The sequence below is a fragment of the Strix uralensis genome, chromosome 5 (assembly GCF_047716275.1).
Source record: "Strix uralensis isolate ZFMK-TIS-50842 chromosome 5, bStrUra1, whole genome shotgun sequence".
NCBI classification, from domain to species: Eukaryota; Metazoa; Chordata; class Aves; order Strigiformes; family Strigidae; genus Strix; species Strix uralensis.
In genome coordinates this window covers 54,117,507-54,134,659 of record NC_133976.1, presented here as the reverse complement: position 1 = coordinate 54,134,659, position 17,153 = coordinate 54,117,507, and the positions used below count along the sequence as shown (strand labels likewise).

Here is a 17,153-nt window from a genome sequence, read left to right as displayed (position 1 = left end):
AATTTAGTTAATACACTCTTCAGAGCAAAACCCTTTTTAATATGTGCTTTTTCCTTATCTAGAACAATGGCCTTCCAATAATAATTATTCCTTTGGAAACTCCTGCAATTTAAAAAATGGGAAATATTGCTAATAATGCAAATGGAAGGCAGATTAAAATTGATGTCAGTTTTTTTCAGCTGTGCCATTGTGAAAACAAAGGTGACTCGCAGGAGAAAAAAAAAGCTAAATGCATACTGCACTTGAAAGGAAAAAGCATCACAGGCCCAACAGAAACACTGCAGTAGTTTGTTCTTTCTCACCTGCTTCACTGGAGGTGTTATTGCAGTTGCTTGTGGCTTAAGAGGTTGCTGGCTTTTCAGTTTCTGTGCCTGTTCTTGTTCTTTAGCTAACTTTTGCTTCTCTTCAAGTGTAAGTGATGCCTTTGAAAGGGAAAGTACTGACACTAAGTCACACAGAATGGTTATTCTTACTTCGGTATTTTTATTTCATAAATAGCACTGTCACTTCAATAATACGTGGGAGAACACCACACATTTACACAAAAGAGAAAGTGGATAAGCACAAAATCTATTACAATATTTATCATATTGCTAAAAAGTACTTAAAGCAAATAAATACAATATTAAAAGTAGCATAATGAGAAATTTGAGCAGATCTCAAATAAAGAAGTAACACAACAAAACCATTTTAACTTTGTCTTCTTATTGTTGGGCATAAGAAAAAGCGTTTTTCACAGTTTTTGTTTTTATATGGTTACCAACTGGCACATGATATAGAACTGCAATTGACCATGGAGTTGGAAAGGGAATTTTATTTTAAAGATTGCTTAAGAGGCTTTTCAGGATTTTAGCTCTACTTTTGTTAAGGATGAAGGATAAAATCATAGAATCATTCTGCCTTAGTCTAAAATTAGTGAGAAGGTTCAGATAACTAGAAACGTAAATGATAAAATGCATAGATTCTGTGGATCTATTTACATAATTAATAGCATTAAAATAATTTTACAGTAGTTTATGCTTACATTTAATATTCTATGTCATGTCATGGTTTTTCTTTGCTTCTTGTATTTATCCTCGTATTGACTGTTCATTTTCACTTAACTTTGAATTGTACTGTAAATGTCTCTGCTACCACATGAAATTCTACATTTTATCTTCATCTCTGTAATTTTATCATAAAGTTGCCTATTTTGATTTTCCTATCTAAATCTACTGCTGTTTCATTGAAATCTATAATTAAGGAGAACGAAAATGACCAAAAATTTATAATCCTAATTGCTGCCTACTTTGTACAAAGCTATTTTCAAGGAAAGGCTTTCACAGAAATTCAAGGATATGATTTGAACATTTTTCAGTGGACTTTCACAAGTGACTATGTATGGTGCTCTGCTATACAAAAGGAGTTAGTTTTCCTTTAAAGCTTTAAATATGATAAATATTTACACGTACTCTTTTTATGTAACCGTATCAGCCTTGTATTAGACGAATGGACGTAACAGGATTCCAAAACAAAGTAAAACACACCTTTTTCTGTTTTGATGACATCTCATTCTCTTTACTATCAGATCCACTAGTTAAAAGATCAGTTCCACTAGTATTAAATACCTTGTCAATCTGTTTAAGTTCAAAGAAACAAAACTTAGTTATTTGAAATGTTGTAATTTAAGGTAACATAAATATTGACTAAGTAACTTTAAATTTCAAATTTCTACACATAACGCAATAAAATATTGTCACTTACCTGACTACTTGTACTATTAGATCTTGCCTCTTCAGACACACTCATTTGGTTAGCTATATCCAAAGATCTATATAGTGCAGAGTACACATATTACAAAAAGATAACTTTACAGTCACATCCACAACACTAAATCAGCAATGCAGATTATTCTTCTGCATTTAAATAATACCAAAAAATTGCATTAGGAGAGCACTGTCGTTTTTAAAGAATGTCTGTGGGAAACTGGAAAATGTTAATATTCTAAATTGTAAAGGTTTCCTAATGATCATTTCACATGATCTTAGTTCCTCTTTTTTGAACTGGGTGACACAGACTCTGGGTAGCCCAAGTTAATTCCGCTCAAAAATCTCACCTCATAATCAGACTCCATAAAATAGCTGTAAATGTCTTCAAATATCGCCGCCTTCTAAAAGGCTGCAATATTTATGTTTCTCCAGTATGTTTAATGTTCCCAATGACTACTGAAAAGCAACTTGGCATATAGAAGCAAGACATAAACTGTACTAGTGGAGCTCAGTATGAAGTTTACATTTAATTAATTAATTAAAAATTATATTGATTCAAAAAAATAAACTGTGACTGAACTGCATAAAAGTAAAGGATTTTACTCTATAAAACCACTGACATCACCATACTATATCATTCTAGGACTAAAAAAATCTTTGCTGACAACTGTGCTTATTTGAGGCAATTGTCAACTACCGAAGTGAGAATTACCTAGATTTTTTTATTGCTATGGCTAGAGTTTTCTCACATTTGCTAAAAAATTAACTGAAATTTATCTCTGCTCACTTGTTCCTTCTCTAATACACATGTAAATAAACACTTACTTCTGTTGCTCTTGCATGACATGAAGTTGCTCAAGTTTTGTTTTATGCTCTGCCTCCAATCTATTAAGCATATCTTTTATAACACAAATAAAAGAATTGAACTGTGAAAGAAATATACAAGAGGTTTGGATTTTGCAGTGATGGAATTCAGACATGTATAACTTAAAAGGTTGTAATAAAACTTGTAATACACAATATCAGATAAACTGCAGATTTTAAAATAATTTATAATCCACCTTCACTATCTTCTATTAGATACCCAACTACAAGCAAAGTACATACTGAAACAGTGAAAAGTATATGTCACTAACAAAACAAGTGGGGCAACCCAGACAAAAAAACTCACAGATTAATATTACCAGATTAATTTTCAAAAAAATCCTATGATTGCACTTCTACATTATCTGCAACATTTACAAACAAGAGCAAAGGAGGAAACATTAAAACTGTACTTTAGCTTTTAATTTGGATTTTAATTATGTTAGTAGTTAACTGCTTTTGCAGGATATTTGGAAGGTGATAGTATTCATTTTGGAATTTTAAAGTGAATCAGTTAAATCCACTGAAAAATAACAAGCTTTAGACATGCAAATACAGTAATACTGGCAGGTTTTTTGGTTTTGTTTGTTTGCTTTTACAACAGACATAGACATACAGTAATGTATTAATTTTTCTCTGACAACAGTTTAAATCTATTCTCTACCAATTTATCAATGAAAAGCATGCAACACAGTCACATTCCTACCTGATTGAGATTAAGATTGTTCTCAATACTAAGAGGAATCAGATGGGGCAATACTTTTCCTGCAAGCTGTTCTTTGGTAATTCCCAACTTCTTATGAGTAAATGTACATTTGTAAATACCTGACATACAACATCAAAACAGCAAACATTGTTAAGTTTAGTATGCAATGTGAATAAAGTAGCACTCTCTATATGTATTGGTCACCTGAACACACATTGTCTCTGCGTGCAAGCAGGGACAAAGATGATCAACAGAATCATAAAAGCTAAGTACTCATCCTCAACACAAACATATTATACCAAGAGGCTTTGCTAAAGTTCAGAAGAAGAGGAGGTTCAAAGTAATACTCTGCAGCTCTGAAACCTGGTATTAGGCAATGTATTGTCCTGGTCAATTATCTGAGAATATGCATCTTTGAACATATCACAAGCAACTGAGTTACCACAAACTGACAAATCGCCAGTAAAATATTAAACTGCGTTAACTAAGGATGTGTTCTGTCCTGGGATACTGAAGTGTCTAGGAGTAACTATCACACTACTCTCTGACTGCATTTTACAAAGATTCTTACCTAAATGTTTGGGGCTGTGTTACACATAGGATCAGAAATCATGCATAGCCTTTCTCTGTTCTAAAAATCACAGAAAAAAAGAATACTGGCAGGCACGAGGGATCCAGTGTTAAGCTTTTAAGTTCTGTAGTGTTTCTGACAAGAAGATTGCTCTGCTTAAATAGATTACATCTGGTGGCAAACACTGAACATACTAGTATAAAAGAAGCAGCAGCTTTCCGCACTTTCTGTGGTTAGTATTAGAACAGACCTGTCAGCTGGCCAAAGAAGATATCGCACACAAGATGGAAGGTATTATGATTCCAGAAAAAAGGAGAGCCCAAGTATATAAAATTGATTTCAGCGCATCATTTCCAAACTAAAGTTCACTTACCCACTAGATCCAAGTAGAATTCAGAGGTATCCAACTAAAGTGAAAGATACACTGTCCCTCAGCTTTAAATTAGTACTGATGGATGCCCTCTTGCTGATTTTGAGCAAATCAAAATAACGCTACCATCACATATTATTACAGTGTTTGATAAGGGCTGCTGCCAGTACAGTTCAGTGTGTTACAAATGGTCTTTTGTCTACTACTTTGTTGTCAGTAAGAGAAATAGCCACTGTCTTCCAGACTTGGCCATGCATTCACAACTCTTCCTTGGAGTGACTCCGGTCATCTGGTCTCCTTGAGCCCATTCAAGTTGTTAAAATCACATATCCTGAGTCAGGCAAGCACCAGAGTGGCACTAGGAAAGCACAACTGAGAGTGAGGCCTCCCCTTCCAGAAGTAACAAGCCATTAGGTTTTGTTAGCTGTTTTGTGAAATCTCATGCAGACTAAGCTCCATTTCAGTGAAAAGGCAGCCATGTTTGCATAAATGTCCAAGAAAATGAGTCTAACAAAATCTGCAGTGAAGAGCAGTAGATTTGTAGACAATCATTTATAGTATCTGACAATGCAAGAGTGGTAAGAGAATGAAGCAGTAACATCTTAAAAGCTCCAGCAGTATCTGAAAGAAGACAGATCATATAACCTTCTGTGGAAAACAGCCTCTCTGGCTGTGTGGACCACATGGTCCAAGAAAGAGTCACAGCCCATGAACTGCAATGAGTACTCAGAACTGCACTGGGCCTTGAAGCCTACAAATATATATGTACTAGTGTTTGGAAGTACCAACAACATGAACAGGGACATACTTAAGAACCAGAAACAGGAAGTTTTTAATAGTAAACTTTGTAAACACTATGTAAACACTATCAGTGATAACACAGAAAGCATTCAGATTTATAACATCAAAGCACAAAAGAGGAGAAAGTTGAAAGTATTAATTACCTAAAATTCCCATTAGCACTGCAGGTTCCTTGGATGGAATTTGTTGTAGAAAGGGTAAAATATCATCAAGCACAAACCATTTATCCAAGTACTCCAAAATCTTGCCTAAGCACACTAGTGAGTTTACCCGGACCTGTGCAATATGATAAGAATTAAACAAACTCTTTACTATATTTTTGCCTAAGAAAAAAATACAACCTCACAAAACTCATACCTAGACGAAAACAGGTGCTACCAAAACTACAACCTTCGTATCTGAAAATTCAAGACAAGTTAAAAAATCCCTCTTGTGTCATGAAAGGAAAATACATATAGTTACACACTGCTCACAAAACCTTAGGTTTTCTGCACAACACTGTTAACATATATTATTGTGGAACACACTTCAATAATTTTTAAAGTATTATTAACCAATAAGTTGTTAACTTTAAAAATTTTTAAGAATAAAAAAACAAATGGTGCTTCTGTGTTTGTAAAAAGTTTAAAGACACAACAGCAAAAAGGCCAAAGTAATTAAAGGTAACAACACTTTCTAAGGCCTGAGAGATAAAATTATTAGGATACTTACAGCAAGAGAAGAAGTTTGCAAACACGCATTTTTAATTCTTGGAATTAATGAATTTTTCATTGATGGGTAATCTATTAAATTGGCAAATGTGGGAATTATGTTTAGGCAAAGCTCCTATAAAAAAAAATTCTGCATAAGTTTAAAAAGAAACATGCATGCTTATTATAAAATTAGTACTAATATTACTCAAGATCAAAATTAGTTTAAAATGTCTTCTTAAGCTTTCCTTTTAAGGAAATATTTAAGGAAATATATGCAACTAAGCTGACGTTAATCTATCAGACTCACTTAAAAATAGCTAGAATAATAAAGCATTTTGATATGTATACAGAATCTTGAAAAATGGATTCCAAAAGAGTATTCATAAATTTATAATAAAATGTTTGGATAGCACAAATATCAAAAAACACCTTTATATAAAAACCAACTTTTATTACATCAGACTAACATTTTCCTACATAAGTCAAGCAAATCTGAATGAGTACTATCAACAACACTTGCAGCAGCACAATAATAGGCTGAAAGATAAAAGAGCATATCAAGATTAAACATACTTAAGCAAGAGAGGAAAAAAAATTATCCCATTTCAGCCCAATCTCAAAAAGTAAGAGACAGCAATATTAAGTATATGTTGCAAGTAATACCTGAGTAAACAAACTACTGATGCAGGGAAAAAACCTCACACTAGGTATTTAGAAACATATAACTCTATAATATGCAAAGGCTTTGAAAGATAAAAGTCACATCTGATTATCCAAATCCTTCTTTAAGAAATACTTTGTTTATTTATCTCTCCCTCCCACTCTTGAATGCTTCTGGGAACTGGAAGTTAATTCCAGTAGAAGAATGATTTAAAGAAAAAAAAAAAAAAAAAAGAACCTTAGAAAGCTAATGTCCTGGTTTCAGCTGCGATAGAGTTAATTCTCTTTTTAGTAGGTGGTACAGTGTGTTTTGAATTTAGTCTGAGAATAATACTGATAACACAGTGATGTTTTAGTTGTTGCTAAGCAGCGCTATCCTAAGTTAAGGATTTTGCCATTTCCCATGCTCTGCCCAGCAAGTAGGTGCACAAGAAGCTGGGAGGGAGCCTGGCCAGGACAGTTGACCCAAACTAGTCAAAGGAATATTCCATACCATAGAACATCATGCTCAGTATAGAAACTGGGGGGGAGTTGGCCGGAAGGAGCAGATCGCGGCTGAGGGACTGTCTGGGTATTGATCAGCAGGTGGTGAGCAACTGCATTGTGCATCACTTGGGTTTTTTTTCTTTGGTTTTATTTCTCTCTCTTTTAGTTATATCCTTTTTCATTACAAATATTACTATATTTTTTATTATTATTGTTATTATCTTTTATTTTGTTTTAGTTATTAAACTGTCCTTTACTATTTTTACTTTTTTTTTTTCTAATTCTCCTCCCCATCTCACTGGGAGGAGGGAGGAGTGAGCGAGCAGCCTTGTGGTGCTTAGTTGCCAGCTGGGCCTAAACCATGAGAGGTAGAGAATGCATAAAGAGAAAAATAAAAACATGGATACATAAAAGTATCACCAGAAGGTATATTAATATGATTTTACAGCAAATCAGGTCTTCAAAGGTAACTGTCAACACACATGTTCTTACCAGTAGGACCTCAGAATAAGCCACCTCTCACTGACTGGTAAGAGAACGCATGCCTGCATAGTTTCTGGTGAACAGGCAATGTAGTATAAATGCACATGCTACTTTTTGCAATAGTGGCTAGTAAGAATTTAGGATAAGAGCATTAGAACAACAGTCAAATAGGTCCTCCCTGGAAAATAACTGAACTCAATTTTATTTTACTAAAACAAATTTTCTTTAATAAAACATTCAACTCTTTCAACATTCAGAGATATTACACAGCTTTACCCTTTTTCTTCCAAGTAAACAAACACATGAGTATACAAAAAGTTGGCATGTCAATTTAAAGAAAAGAGAAAAAAAAATGTTTTAAATAAAGGCTGCAATTACTATACCTGGATCTGAATTGAAGGTGCTTCCAAGGCTCTATAAACCATTGGTAGAACACTGTTCTTTATTTCATCCGGTGGAGTCTTTGTTAGAAGCAAGTCCATTTTTTGCAGGAAGATCAACAAGATCTATTAAAAAAAGGGCAATTGAGAAGTCAAAAGTTTTAACTCCAGAAACATATACCTACAATTTAAAGTGTGTCGTATCATATCATAAAAATTTCAAGTTTTCTTGTAACTTAGTAAATGCAATCACTTACCATGTTGCTTGCCTGAAGGCATGGAAGACAAAAAACACTGACATATTATTGCATTTTAAAAACAGCAAATACAAATCAAACAAAATATGCATGTTCTAGACTAATCCTTCTGAAATAAGAAATAATAATGACTAAGGAAGGAGTCTTGTTTCTATTTACAACATGGTCTTTTGTTAAAATCTTTATACACATCACTATTGAAAAAGCTAAACGTTCAAAAAACTATAGCTCAAATTCTGCCCTCAAAGCATTTGATCACAACTCCACATATAAAAGCTGTATTCCATCTGTATCTAGAATCAAAATAGGGGCACAATGAAAAGAGTATTACAGCTACTATATGGACACAAAATACCTTTATTCTATTTTACATGGAAATTCTGTATCATAAAATGAAAAATCCCAAACAAAAAGATCCACATCATGTTAACCTAAAAGACAACACTAGGATAGCACATTTACATATTGGGATTCACCCTGCTTAGGCTTAGCCATCTAAAAGTTAGCTGCTATTCTAAGTTACTCACCCAGACTCAGTCTCCAACAGAGAACTACGTAACTCGTAAGACTCATGTCTCATCTCAGATAGGTGAGACAACTTGATACAGGTGACATTGACTATCCATTGACATCTAGACTCCTTTTAGAAAATAGGTTAGACTAGATGGATAAATTGTGGTGAATAGTATCGCATTAATAATAAAAAGCCAAGTCTTTCACAAAAGGAAAGGATTTCAATTTTTAAATCTAAAAATATGTAGCAATCTGTGCTTGTATGTCAAATAAACAGAAGCATCAAGTGTAGAAATACAAGTGCACCAAGACCACATTACAGGTTTCCTCCTTTCACTTGCTTTCCTCTACAGGGAAGAAAAATAAATTCTCTTAAACTGCAGCTAATGTGTTTTCATATTGTATATTTATAATTACCTAAACTGTACACATACATACAAACTCAGACATTCATTCCATGAACACTGATTCTGATGCAATATCCCCAAAATTAGGAGAATTAGGGCAAGATGGACCAGAGCAGTTTTAAAGTTAGATTTTATAATTATTCTTGAATAAAGAATTTTTATTTATGCTAAACTTGGCTTTTTGAAACATACATGTGCTCATAACACTGTTCTCTTGTCTAGCAACCCTGTAGTACTGTGGCATGACAGTTTATATGTTAAATATAGTTTTGGAGAAGGATCATTTGATTGTTTTTGCAAATTTGAAAAGGACATGAATGAAACCTGTTATTTAACAACCAGAAAAGCTCCTTTAAAATAAGAACCAGATGTTTTAACATATAACAGACTGCTTTTAAGTTAAAAATTATACTATATAGTCATTTAGATTTCACTGAAGCAGTTCAGCCTTTTTCCACTTGCTGTCAATGCTCTTCAACTAAGATAACATGAAGCTGAACCATTTTTGATTTTTCTATCTGTCTTTAACTAGGATGTAGTTCACACTGTTTCAATGAATCCCCTTCATTTTTAGTTTTCTAGGGTCATATGTGATAGTTTCTACTTAAATAGATAAAAGGTAAGATGTTACAGTCACAGACACACACACCATCTAATAAGCAAGCAGCAGAAGTTGCACTCTAAACAATAATGCTACAGAGGTGTTTCATTCACTAATACAGAGCCCAGTGCTTGTTTGTCAGGGTACACTTTGGTATTAGAATATGAACTTACAGCAAACTATAAGCTAACTCTCTATGGATTCCCTTAGATATAAATTAAGGGTTTGTCTACACTGGGAAGCTATGTCAGCTAGGGCGTTAATTTACAGGACACCTGTTACTCCATGCTAACTCCAAGAGTACGATATGAATGAGTAGCTTAACTAAATATTGCATTTTCATATTATAAATTCCCTCATACAAAGACACTGTGAACACTGGATAACAATTTCTTCACACTGAATTATAGCAGCTTCCCTATGATACACTGACGCCCTAACTCATGTATCCTATGAAAGCCAAGCAACAGGCCCCTTGTACAAATCTAAAACATCTTAAGAGAGTGTTTGGAAGAAACACTGGCACCTTCCCCATGAGTTACAAACACGCTGGAACTGGACGTTTTTGCCTTGCACAGTCAGACCTGGAATTCTGTCCTCTGAACCTTTATATTTTTTCCTGAATTCCTCGTATATTAACTTTGAACATCTGTTCTAGATTACTTAAACTTTGCCATATAAAAAGACCACAGAAATAGTAGTGGAATAAGCCATGTAGTACTTAGTGTGCATTAAAAATGTCAACGTAACAATTGAATATATAGTATCTAGAAAGCAACAAAAAACTTCACAAAACTTGTTCTTTATGAGCTGACCCCAAGTCTGTATTTAGCTTCCCTCATTTCTCAAGAGATAAAACAGCTTTTGTGCCCTTTATGCTCCAGATACAATTTTGTGACAAACTTTCTGATGTTAAAGGTAGCAAAACGCAATGTTACCTTTTAGGATGAAACAGCACAAATAAGATGCTCACTGGCTTTCAGTCAGTTACACATTTAATTTTTTCAAAACAAGAACAAAGCCTCAGTGTATCGAAAGTACAGCATTAAGTAGTTCTAATTTTCTGAGGTATTCTCAGTTACACTATTGTCCCTCCTTCCCCCTCCCCAATATAATGAGAGTTCTCTGATTCGGTTTTCTGAAACCCAGAAATAAAAGGTCTACTTATTGATTCCTGTGTTTATCTCATCCCTTAAGTGCTCTGCAGAGAAATAACAGGATCAAGCAGTAAAACAAGGTGAGCTAGAAGGAATGCATAGCTGCCTTTTATCTGTGGAAGCACAATGCCTAACTCAGTGACAAAATTCTCAGGAATCATCATGCATATGGTGTTGACAAAAGGATGCAAATGTTTTGCTCATTTACAGTAATGATAATGTCTTACTACTTTTATGCAACAGAAAAAAAAGTGCATTTTACTTACACAATACATTTGTCAAAATGAAACAAATTTCACAAATTTGTGCACAGCTCTCAAATAAAAACTATTTTATTATCATCAATAAACAGCATTTTAAGAGTCTGTCAAAGTTATAATTTTTCCACCCCATGATCTCTGTGTCAGCAATATGATACAAGAAAAAAAAAAAAAAAAAAAATCATAGGTTCAGCTACTGGTAGAATATGTGCAAATGTTGTACTGTACAACCCTGCTCAGATTGGCCAAGTAAGTCATAAAATGCTTACAAATATACCTTCTACAACCAACCAAAAATAAGAATTGAGTGGTAAATTAAATGTTTGCTTTTTTGCTAATCTAATCTCAGCTATAAATGCAAATATACCTTCAGAAAACCTATCTAAAAAAGCAGGGGTAGAGGCTTTGTGAATTTCCTGGAAAAAATCTATTTTGTATAAATCAAGACTGACTGCCTGGACAACTACAGAGCGGGTTGAGCAACCTGTGTGAAGCTGGAAAAGGGAAATAGAACAATTAGTCATTTTTCAGGGAAAAAAACACCAAAGAGAAAAATTGTGATCTGAACAATATTAACATACCTGGATTGGTTCTTGCTGCTTAAAAACAGGACCAAGATCAGGCAGAATGAGCCTGATATATTCTTCTTTGGTGCATTCCTCAGCAATTAGGAGAACATTGGGCAAGACAAAGGGTACCATATCAGGATTCACAAATTCAGAAGTCAAGCAAGGCAAAATTCGCTGAATTATAACACGCTAAAAGAAGAAAAACAAGCATGCATCACATTGTACTGCATTACAGTCAGTTATTATTGTGCCAGCTCAACAGCTTTTGTATTAACCTGATATTTACAAAAAAGCAGACAGATAATGTTCAGTTGGGGACTCTTATTTTCACAGTATACTCTAGCTAATTTACACTGTGCTACTTTGCTAACTTTTCTCTGTTTGCACTCAAAACATAACTGGAGACTGTAACAACTGTGACTGTCAACAAAAAGCAGTTAACTGTACAGAAAATAGGACTTTCTGCCACATACATGAATTATGAAAATCTTATTCTATATGCTTTCTGTAAAAAAGACCCTAAAAAGACCCTCTCCCCCCCCCCCCCCCCCCCAAATAACCAATTTTTCAGTGCTATCACTGAACAAACATAATCCTACTATACCTTCCCTGTAAAACTCCAAGTACACCCCCTAAATGGAATTCTGCTGATGACATAGATATTTACACTGTGGATGTCTACTGTAGAGTTAGACATCCTTAAATGCTTTTAAAATTGATAAAGAGAAATACACAGTTCAAGGGCACATGGTCTCTTTCCTCATAAAATACACTTTCAAGACATAAAAAAAATAAATGTCCTAAAGATGATTAGGTTAGTCAGTGGCTGCCTTAAGTTAGGTGAAATACATCCCATCTATTTCCAAATTCAAAGCATCAATGATTTCTGATCAAAGAAAAATATTACTAAATTGGAGTATTAAATATGAAGTCCGAATCTTGCACTGTGTAGTTCAAAACAAAATTAAAAGTAAAGAAATTTAATGCAATGGTTGAGAAGCTCAGCTATTCTATTATGTAGCAAACTATTTTTATATCACATATGCATTATGCCTTATACAAATTAAAGAATACCACAAAAGGAAGAGGAGTCAGTCTAGACACAGTGTCTAACAGTACACAGAAGAAATCTGTAATGACAGACATTTGCCTTTGAGGTTTCTGGGCACTGCTAGCACAAGAAAGTCTGCTGACGGAAGGAAGCTCTGCATCATTCAACATTAAAGTACTGCCTTGCTATGAAAACACTTGAAGTAATCTTATTGGGAGAAAAGGTGGCAAGATGACATCAAAGAGCTATGATAGCATCTGGAAACAAAGGGAAAGCCTTGTAAGTGGAGAGAAGACAACACCCTTTTAAAGTGGGATGAACTACAAGAGGACATGCAAATGATGGTTCCTTACACATACTGATAGCACAATTTGCCATTTTCCATTTAAAGAATTATTGACAGCTGAGGAGTATTTCCACATCAACTATTTTCTAATCCCCCCTTCTTTTCTACAACTCTATTCTGAAGGTCTCATGGCAGTCTACTATGGTACAATGCTATAAAAAGTTCAGCATTCCAAGATTCAGAATGTTCACAGATGTTCACATATTTTTAAACTCACTATTTCACTATTACATATACAGACATACCTTAGGTAGTTTTGGCAGAACCTTTGGTAGCCCTTTAAAAAACTGTGATTTCTGAAGGTTATCCCTTTGAAATAATGAATCAAAATACTGAAGTGTCATTGCTCCTACATCATCGAAGAATGGTATCTAAAAATAAGATTAAAAGCTTTTGATCTGGAGGGAGACAAAACTGACGCTGTTACAAAGATTCCAAAGTATAATCATTTATTTACCTTTTCAGTGCCCTATAGTAAACCTTGACAATGACGTGCCTGCAACTAACAGTAAGTACTTTTTTTACATATTAAGTAGCAGAATATTCACAGATAAAGGTTGATTACTAAAATGGAATTTTCCTATCATTTTAAAGAAACCCATCCATGTTAAGTGTACCCAAGTTAACTTACTGTATATGAAATAATGTTTTGTCTACAAAAAATGGAATGAAAAGTAAAAACCTTGATTAAAAGTTCTCCTAGGAATAATTATGCTATTCAATATTACAACAAAGGATTACCTCCTAGGCCATCCAGATCTGGCTACCATCTCTGGAAACTTACAATGAATCAATACGCATTTATATGCAACAAATGTGTAATAACATAAATTTCTCTCCACTGTTCAGACCCACTTGTAAATCCTGTCCACTATAATTTCTTACATGATCTCCCATGTTTGCATTACTTCAGCAAAGAGGGTACAGGCCTTCTTAAGTATTGTGTGACAACAAATATACATAGACCAGGCTTATAAAGATGGCACCAAGAAAACACCAGGGGGTTTCAACTATAGCCATGGTATATCATATTAATACTGATAGAGCTGCTTCATCATTAACGAAAGATTGATAAAAATACATGATGATAACAAGATTGTTTATATAAAAATCCAACCGCAAATATTAACCTTTCAGTTAGCAAATGAACAGAAAGAGTAGAAGTGTGTCTATCCCAGACCTACACAGACTGGAATGAAAAGTTCTGTATTCAAAAACTTCCATGGGTAAGATTCCTTCTTCCTGCTAGCTCTCAGTTTTAGGGAGGGACATATCAAACCTCATGGGCTCACAGTAGTTAAAAGACAAAGCATGGTCTCTCAGACTATTTAGACACTTGTTTTCAGTTGAAAAATTTGTGTAAAACAAAAACATTTAAAGAAGCTCTGCTGTAAGGCAGAAAGAGAAGCCAATAAGAGTAGGGCAACAAAGAAAAAAAAAAATCAGAAACACAGATTGGAGTAGGGTAATACAGAAGAAAAGAATCTTATCAGTAGAGAATTCAAGCTAGCCTGCACTGCAGGCTTAAATTTTGTCTTCTAGATCACATGCCAAAATGTGTGACCATGGAATTCTACACAGGTTAACACAAACTAGTTAGAACTAGCAAGGTAAATGTGCCAATGTCAAGCTCCATTTTAGCTCATGTCATGTTGGCCATAACAAATTGCTTTTAGAACTAAAGTTCTAATATTTCTACCCTACAATTCAGTCTGTAGTGCTGACGTGGTAAAAGAGACTTAATGTCTTTATAAAACCATACTGCTTAATACAACAATTTACAGATTTGTTTGTTGTAGTCCTTCAGACAAGTGAGTTGATACCTGAGTAATATTTGCCAGTTTCCTCACTTCCCATCTTTCAGCATATATGTTGGCAGAACCACTACCTGTTCACTCACTATTTCTTCCAGCTGTTAAGACACTGATTTCTCTCTCTGAATACAATCTTTTTATATGACAGGAAAAGAGGAAAATTGTTTAGCTAAGCAAACCTATAAGCAAGAATCTGAAAGGCTATCAAATATGACAAAATAGGGTATAAGACAAAGGCAGAATCATGCTTTTAAGTTCTACTTTCAGATAGGAACGTGAAGGAAGAGTTTGTCAAATTAAAACTTAAATTATCCTACTTGCAGTTAATTTTTGTTTCATTATGGCAAGAAGCTCCAAATATATTTTAAGCTATTCTTCTGCATATTTAAGAATACACCAAAAATCATAAGCCAAAAGTTAGTTCTTACATTTATTGCCCTTTATCATTTCATGGCTTTAAAAATCCTTTGAATACAGTTTTAAAGACTGAATTGTATAAAAGCATAGCACAGAAAATACTTCCATCTGTATTGGAAAGCAACAAAATAGTGTTTCATTGCGTGATTATTCCAAATTTTGTCTCAGCACCCACTTCTTCTGTATTAATAAAGGTCAGCGTAAGGACAACTTTTGGCATCAACTAAGATCATTATTTCCAAAATAGTTAAATATTTAACATTTCAACTAAAATGATTAACAGGAAAACACTTTAAAATAGCTCTACTGTTTCTACAAATCAAACACTCTTTTCCCTCTTTCCTATGGCTTCTGTATTTTCCATAAACTGACCTTAGTCATTTGATCTGCGTCTGGTCTCACTGCTGGAGCTACATTTAAGAGTAGCTTTACATGTTCACGCACCTCCTCTGGTATATTCTGAAGAGTATTGGAGCTTAAACGGCTCAGCTGCATAAGTAATTTAAGCACATGCACCATGAAGTCAGAAAATCCTGCATAAAACTATTTCCAATATACAACAGGACTACACTTTGTCCTCTTGATGGTTTCTCTACCCACACCCTTGGTACCCTCCCTTCTCCCCTTTTATAACCCATTTGCTTCTGATCCCTCATAGTCTTCTTGCTGTCTCCCAACAGCCTACCTGCTTCAGGTCACATTTCCCTATTTCCAACTTCTCATTGTGTTCAGGTTATCAGAGAACACAAACTCAGTATTTTAAACATGTACATGTAATTATCTGAAGTGTTGTCTACACACGTTAAAACACAGTACACACAGCTAAGGCAATGGGCACCCAAAGAAGTTATGACAAAGGAAACCTGCATATGAACACACATTATGTCAGCTGATCCAAGTAACTATCTTCTGTTAATATTCACAGTCCGCAAAGAATGTGAAATAGCTGATAGCTAAGAGGATACCGATTGCAATGTCAAGTGATCAAATCACTCTAAACTCACCCATCTTCAACAGTCCTACATAGGTCACTCACTGATTTGTGTTTCACACTGTTAACCCCAACAGGTAAAGTATTTATTCCAGGAGACCAGCATTCAACAGGTTTACAGAGAAATCAGGTGAAAAATGAAATTTGTAGTTTATAGAGTTGGTACATGTAACCTTCTCTACACATATTTTTATTTCCCATATTTTGCTAGGATTCTTTTTTCTTGTTATAAAGACAGCATGCAAAGCAAAATACCATCAGATTGCTTATGTTGGAGCACCAGTATTGTGTTCTAAATACTGGTTTAAAATAGATTTAAGTAACTTTTCAAATACGAATATCAATGAAAAACAGTCACAAATAGAACAAATACCTGATCCAGCTGTCTACTAAAGCTTTTATAAATATCCTGCTTGTTGACCTCAAAAATTGGTTTCCCTTTATTAAACACTGCATACATAACAGCTCCTAGAGAGTACATGTCACTGGCTGTCTCACAGCTCACAGAGAGAATATATTCTGGTGCCAGATATTCAGGATTTGGAAGACACAAGGATGGCAAGTTTGGATCCCATTCCTTACAAGGGAACTTTGGCTACAAAAGAAGTAAAAGAAAGTACATTTATTAGCAATTTTTGAACAACACTTTAAATAAGAAACTCAAGCAGCAGAAAATAATTAATCCACTCAAATTCAGTTCTGAATGAAACAGAAATGGAATAAGGCAAAACTATTAAGAATCTGTGTCTGTAGCTTAGAGTGATTAGCTGATGCAGTTAAGTTTGAATATTAAAGTTGGGAAGTGTAATGTAAAATCAAAGCACTGTTGTAAGAGGGAAACACAAGCTATGATGGGAATTCATTTTAGGAGGTAGCAACCAGGCACTGGGTGGATGCAAGAGACTAAATTAGGTGGCTTTGCATGGCATCCAACATGCAGGTGGGCAGAAGTGGCACAGGCTTCAGTCTCTGTCTGAAACCATCACTAGTCTATTTTGACTCCACTGAG

The 17,153-nt window shown here is 34.5% G+C and overlaps 1 protein-coding gene across 1 annotated transcript in view; it reads right to left on the bottom strand.

Annotated features, from left to right (window-relative positions):
• Positions 1-17,153, bottom strand: part of SCYL2 (SCY1 like pseudokinase 2) — a 42,665-nt gene that overhangs the window by 6,318 nt on the left and 19,194 nt on the right. The window contains exons 6-17 of the mRNA XM_074870842.1: positions 16,518-16,739; positions 15,526-15,642; positions 13,168-13,293; positions 11,538-11,714; positions 7,765-7,887; positions 5,772-5,885; positions 5,204-5,336; positions 3,319-3,437; positions 2,574-2,674; positions 1,744-1,810; positions 1,527-1,616; positions 303-422 (exon numbers count right to left, since the gene is read on the bottom strand). Coding sequence (XP_074726943.1) covers positions 303-422; positions 1,527-1,616; positions 1,744-1,810; positions 2,574-2,674; positions 3,319-3,437; positions 5,204-5,336; positions 5,772-5,885; positions 7,765-7,887; positions 11,538-11,714; positions 13,168-13,293; positions 15,526-15,642; positions 16,518-16,739 — 1,509 coding nt within the window. The remainder of the gene's footprint in view (positions 1-302; positions 423-1,526; positions 1,617-1,743; positions 1,811-2,573; positions 2,675-3,318; positions 3,438-5,203; positions 5,337-5,771; positions 5,886-7,764; positions 7,888-11,537; positions 11,715-13,167; positions 13,294-15,525; positions 15,643-16,517; positions 16,740-17,153) is intronic.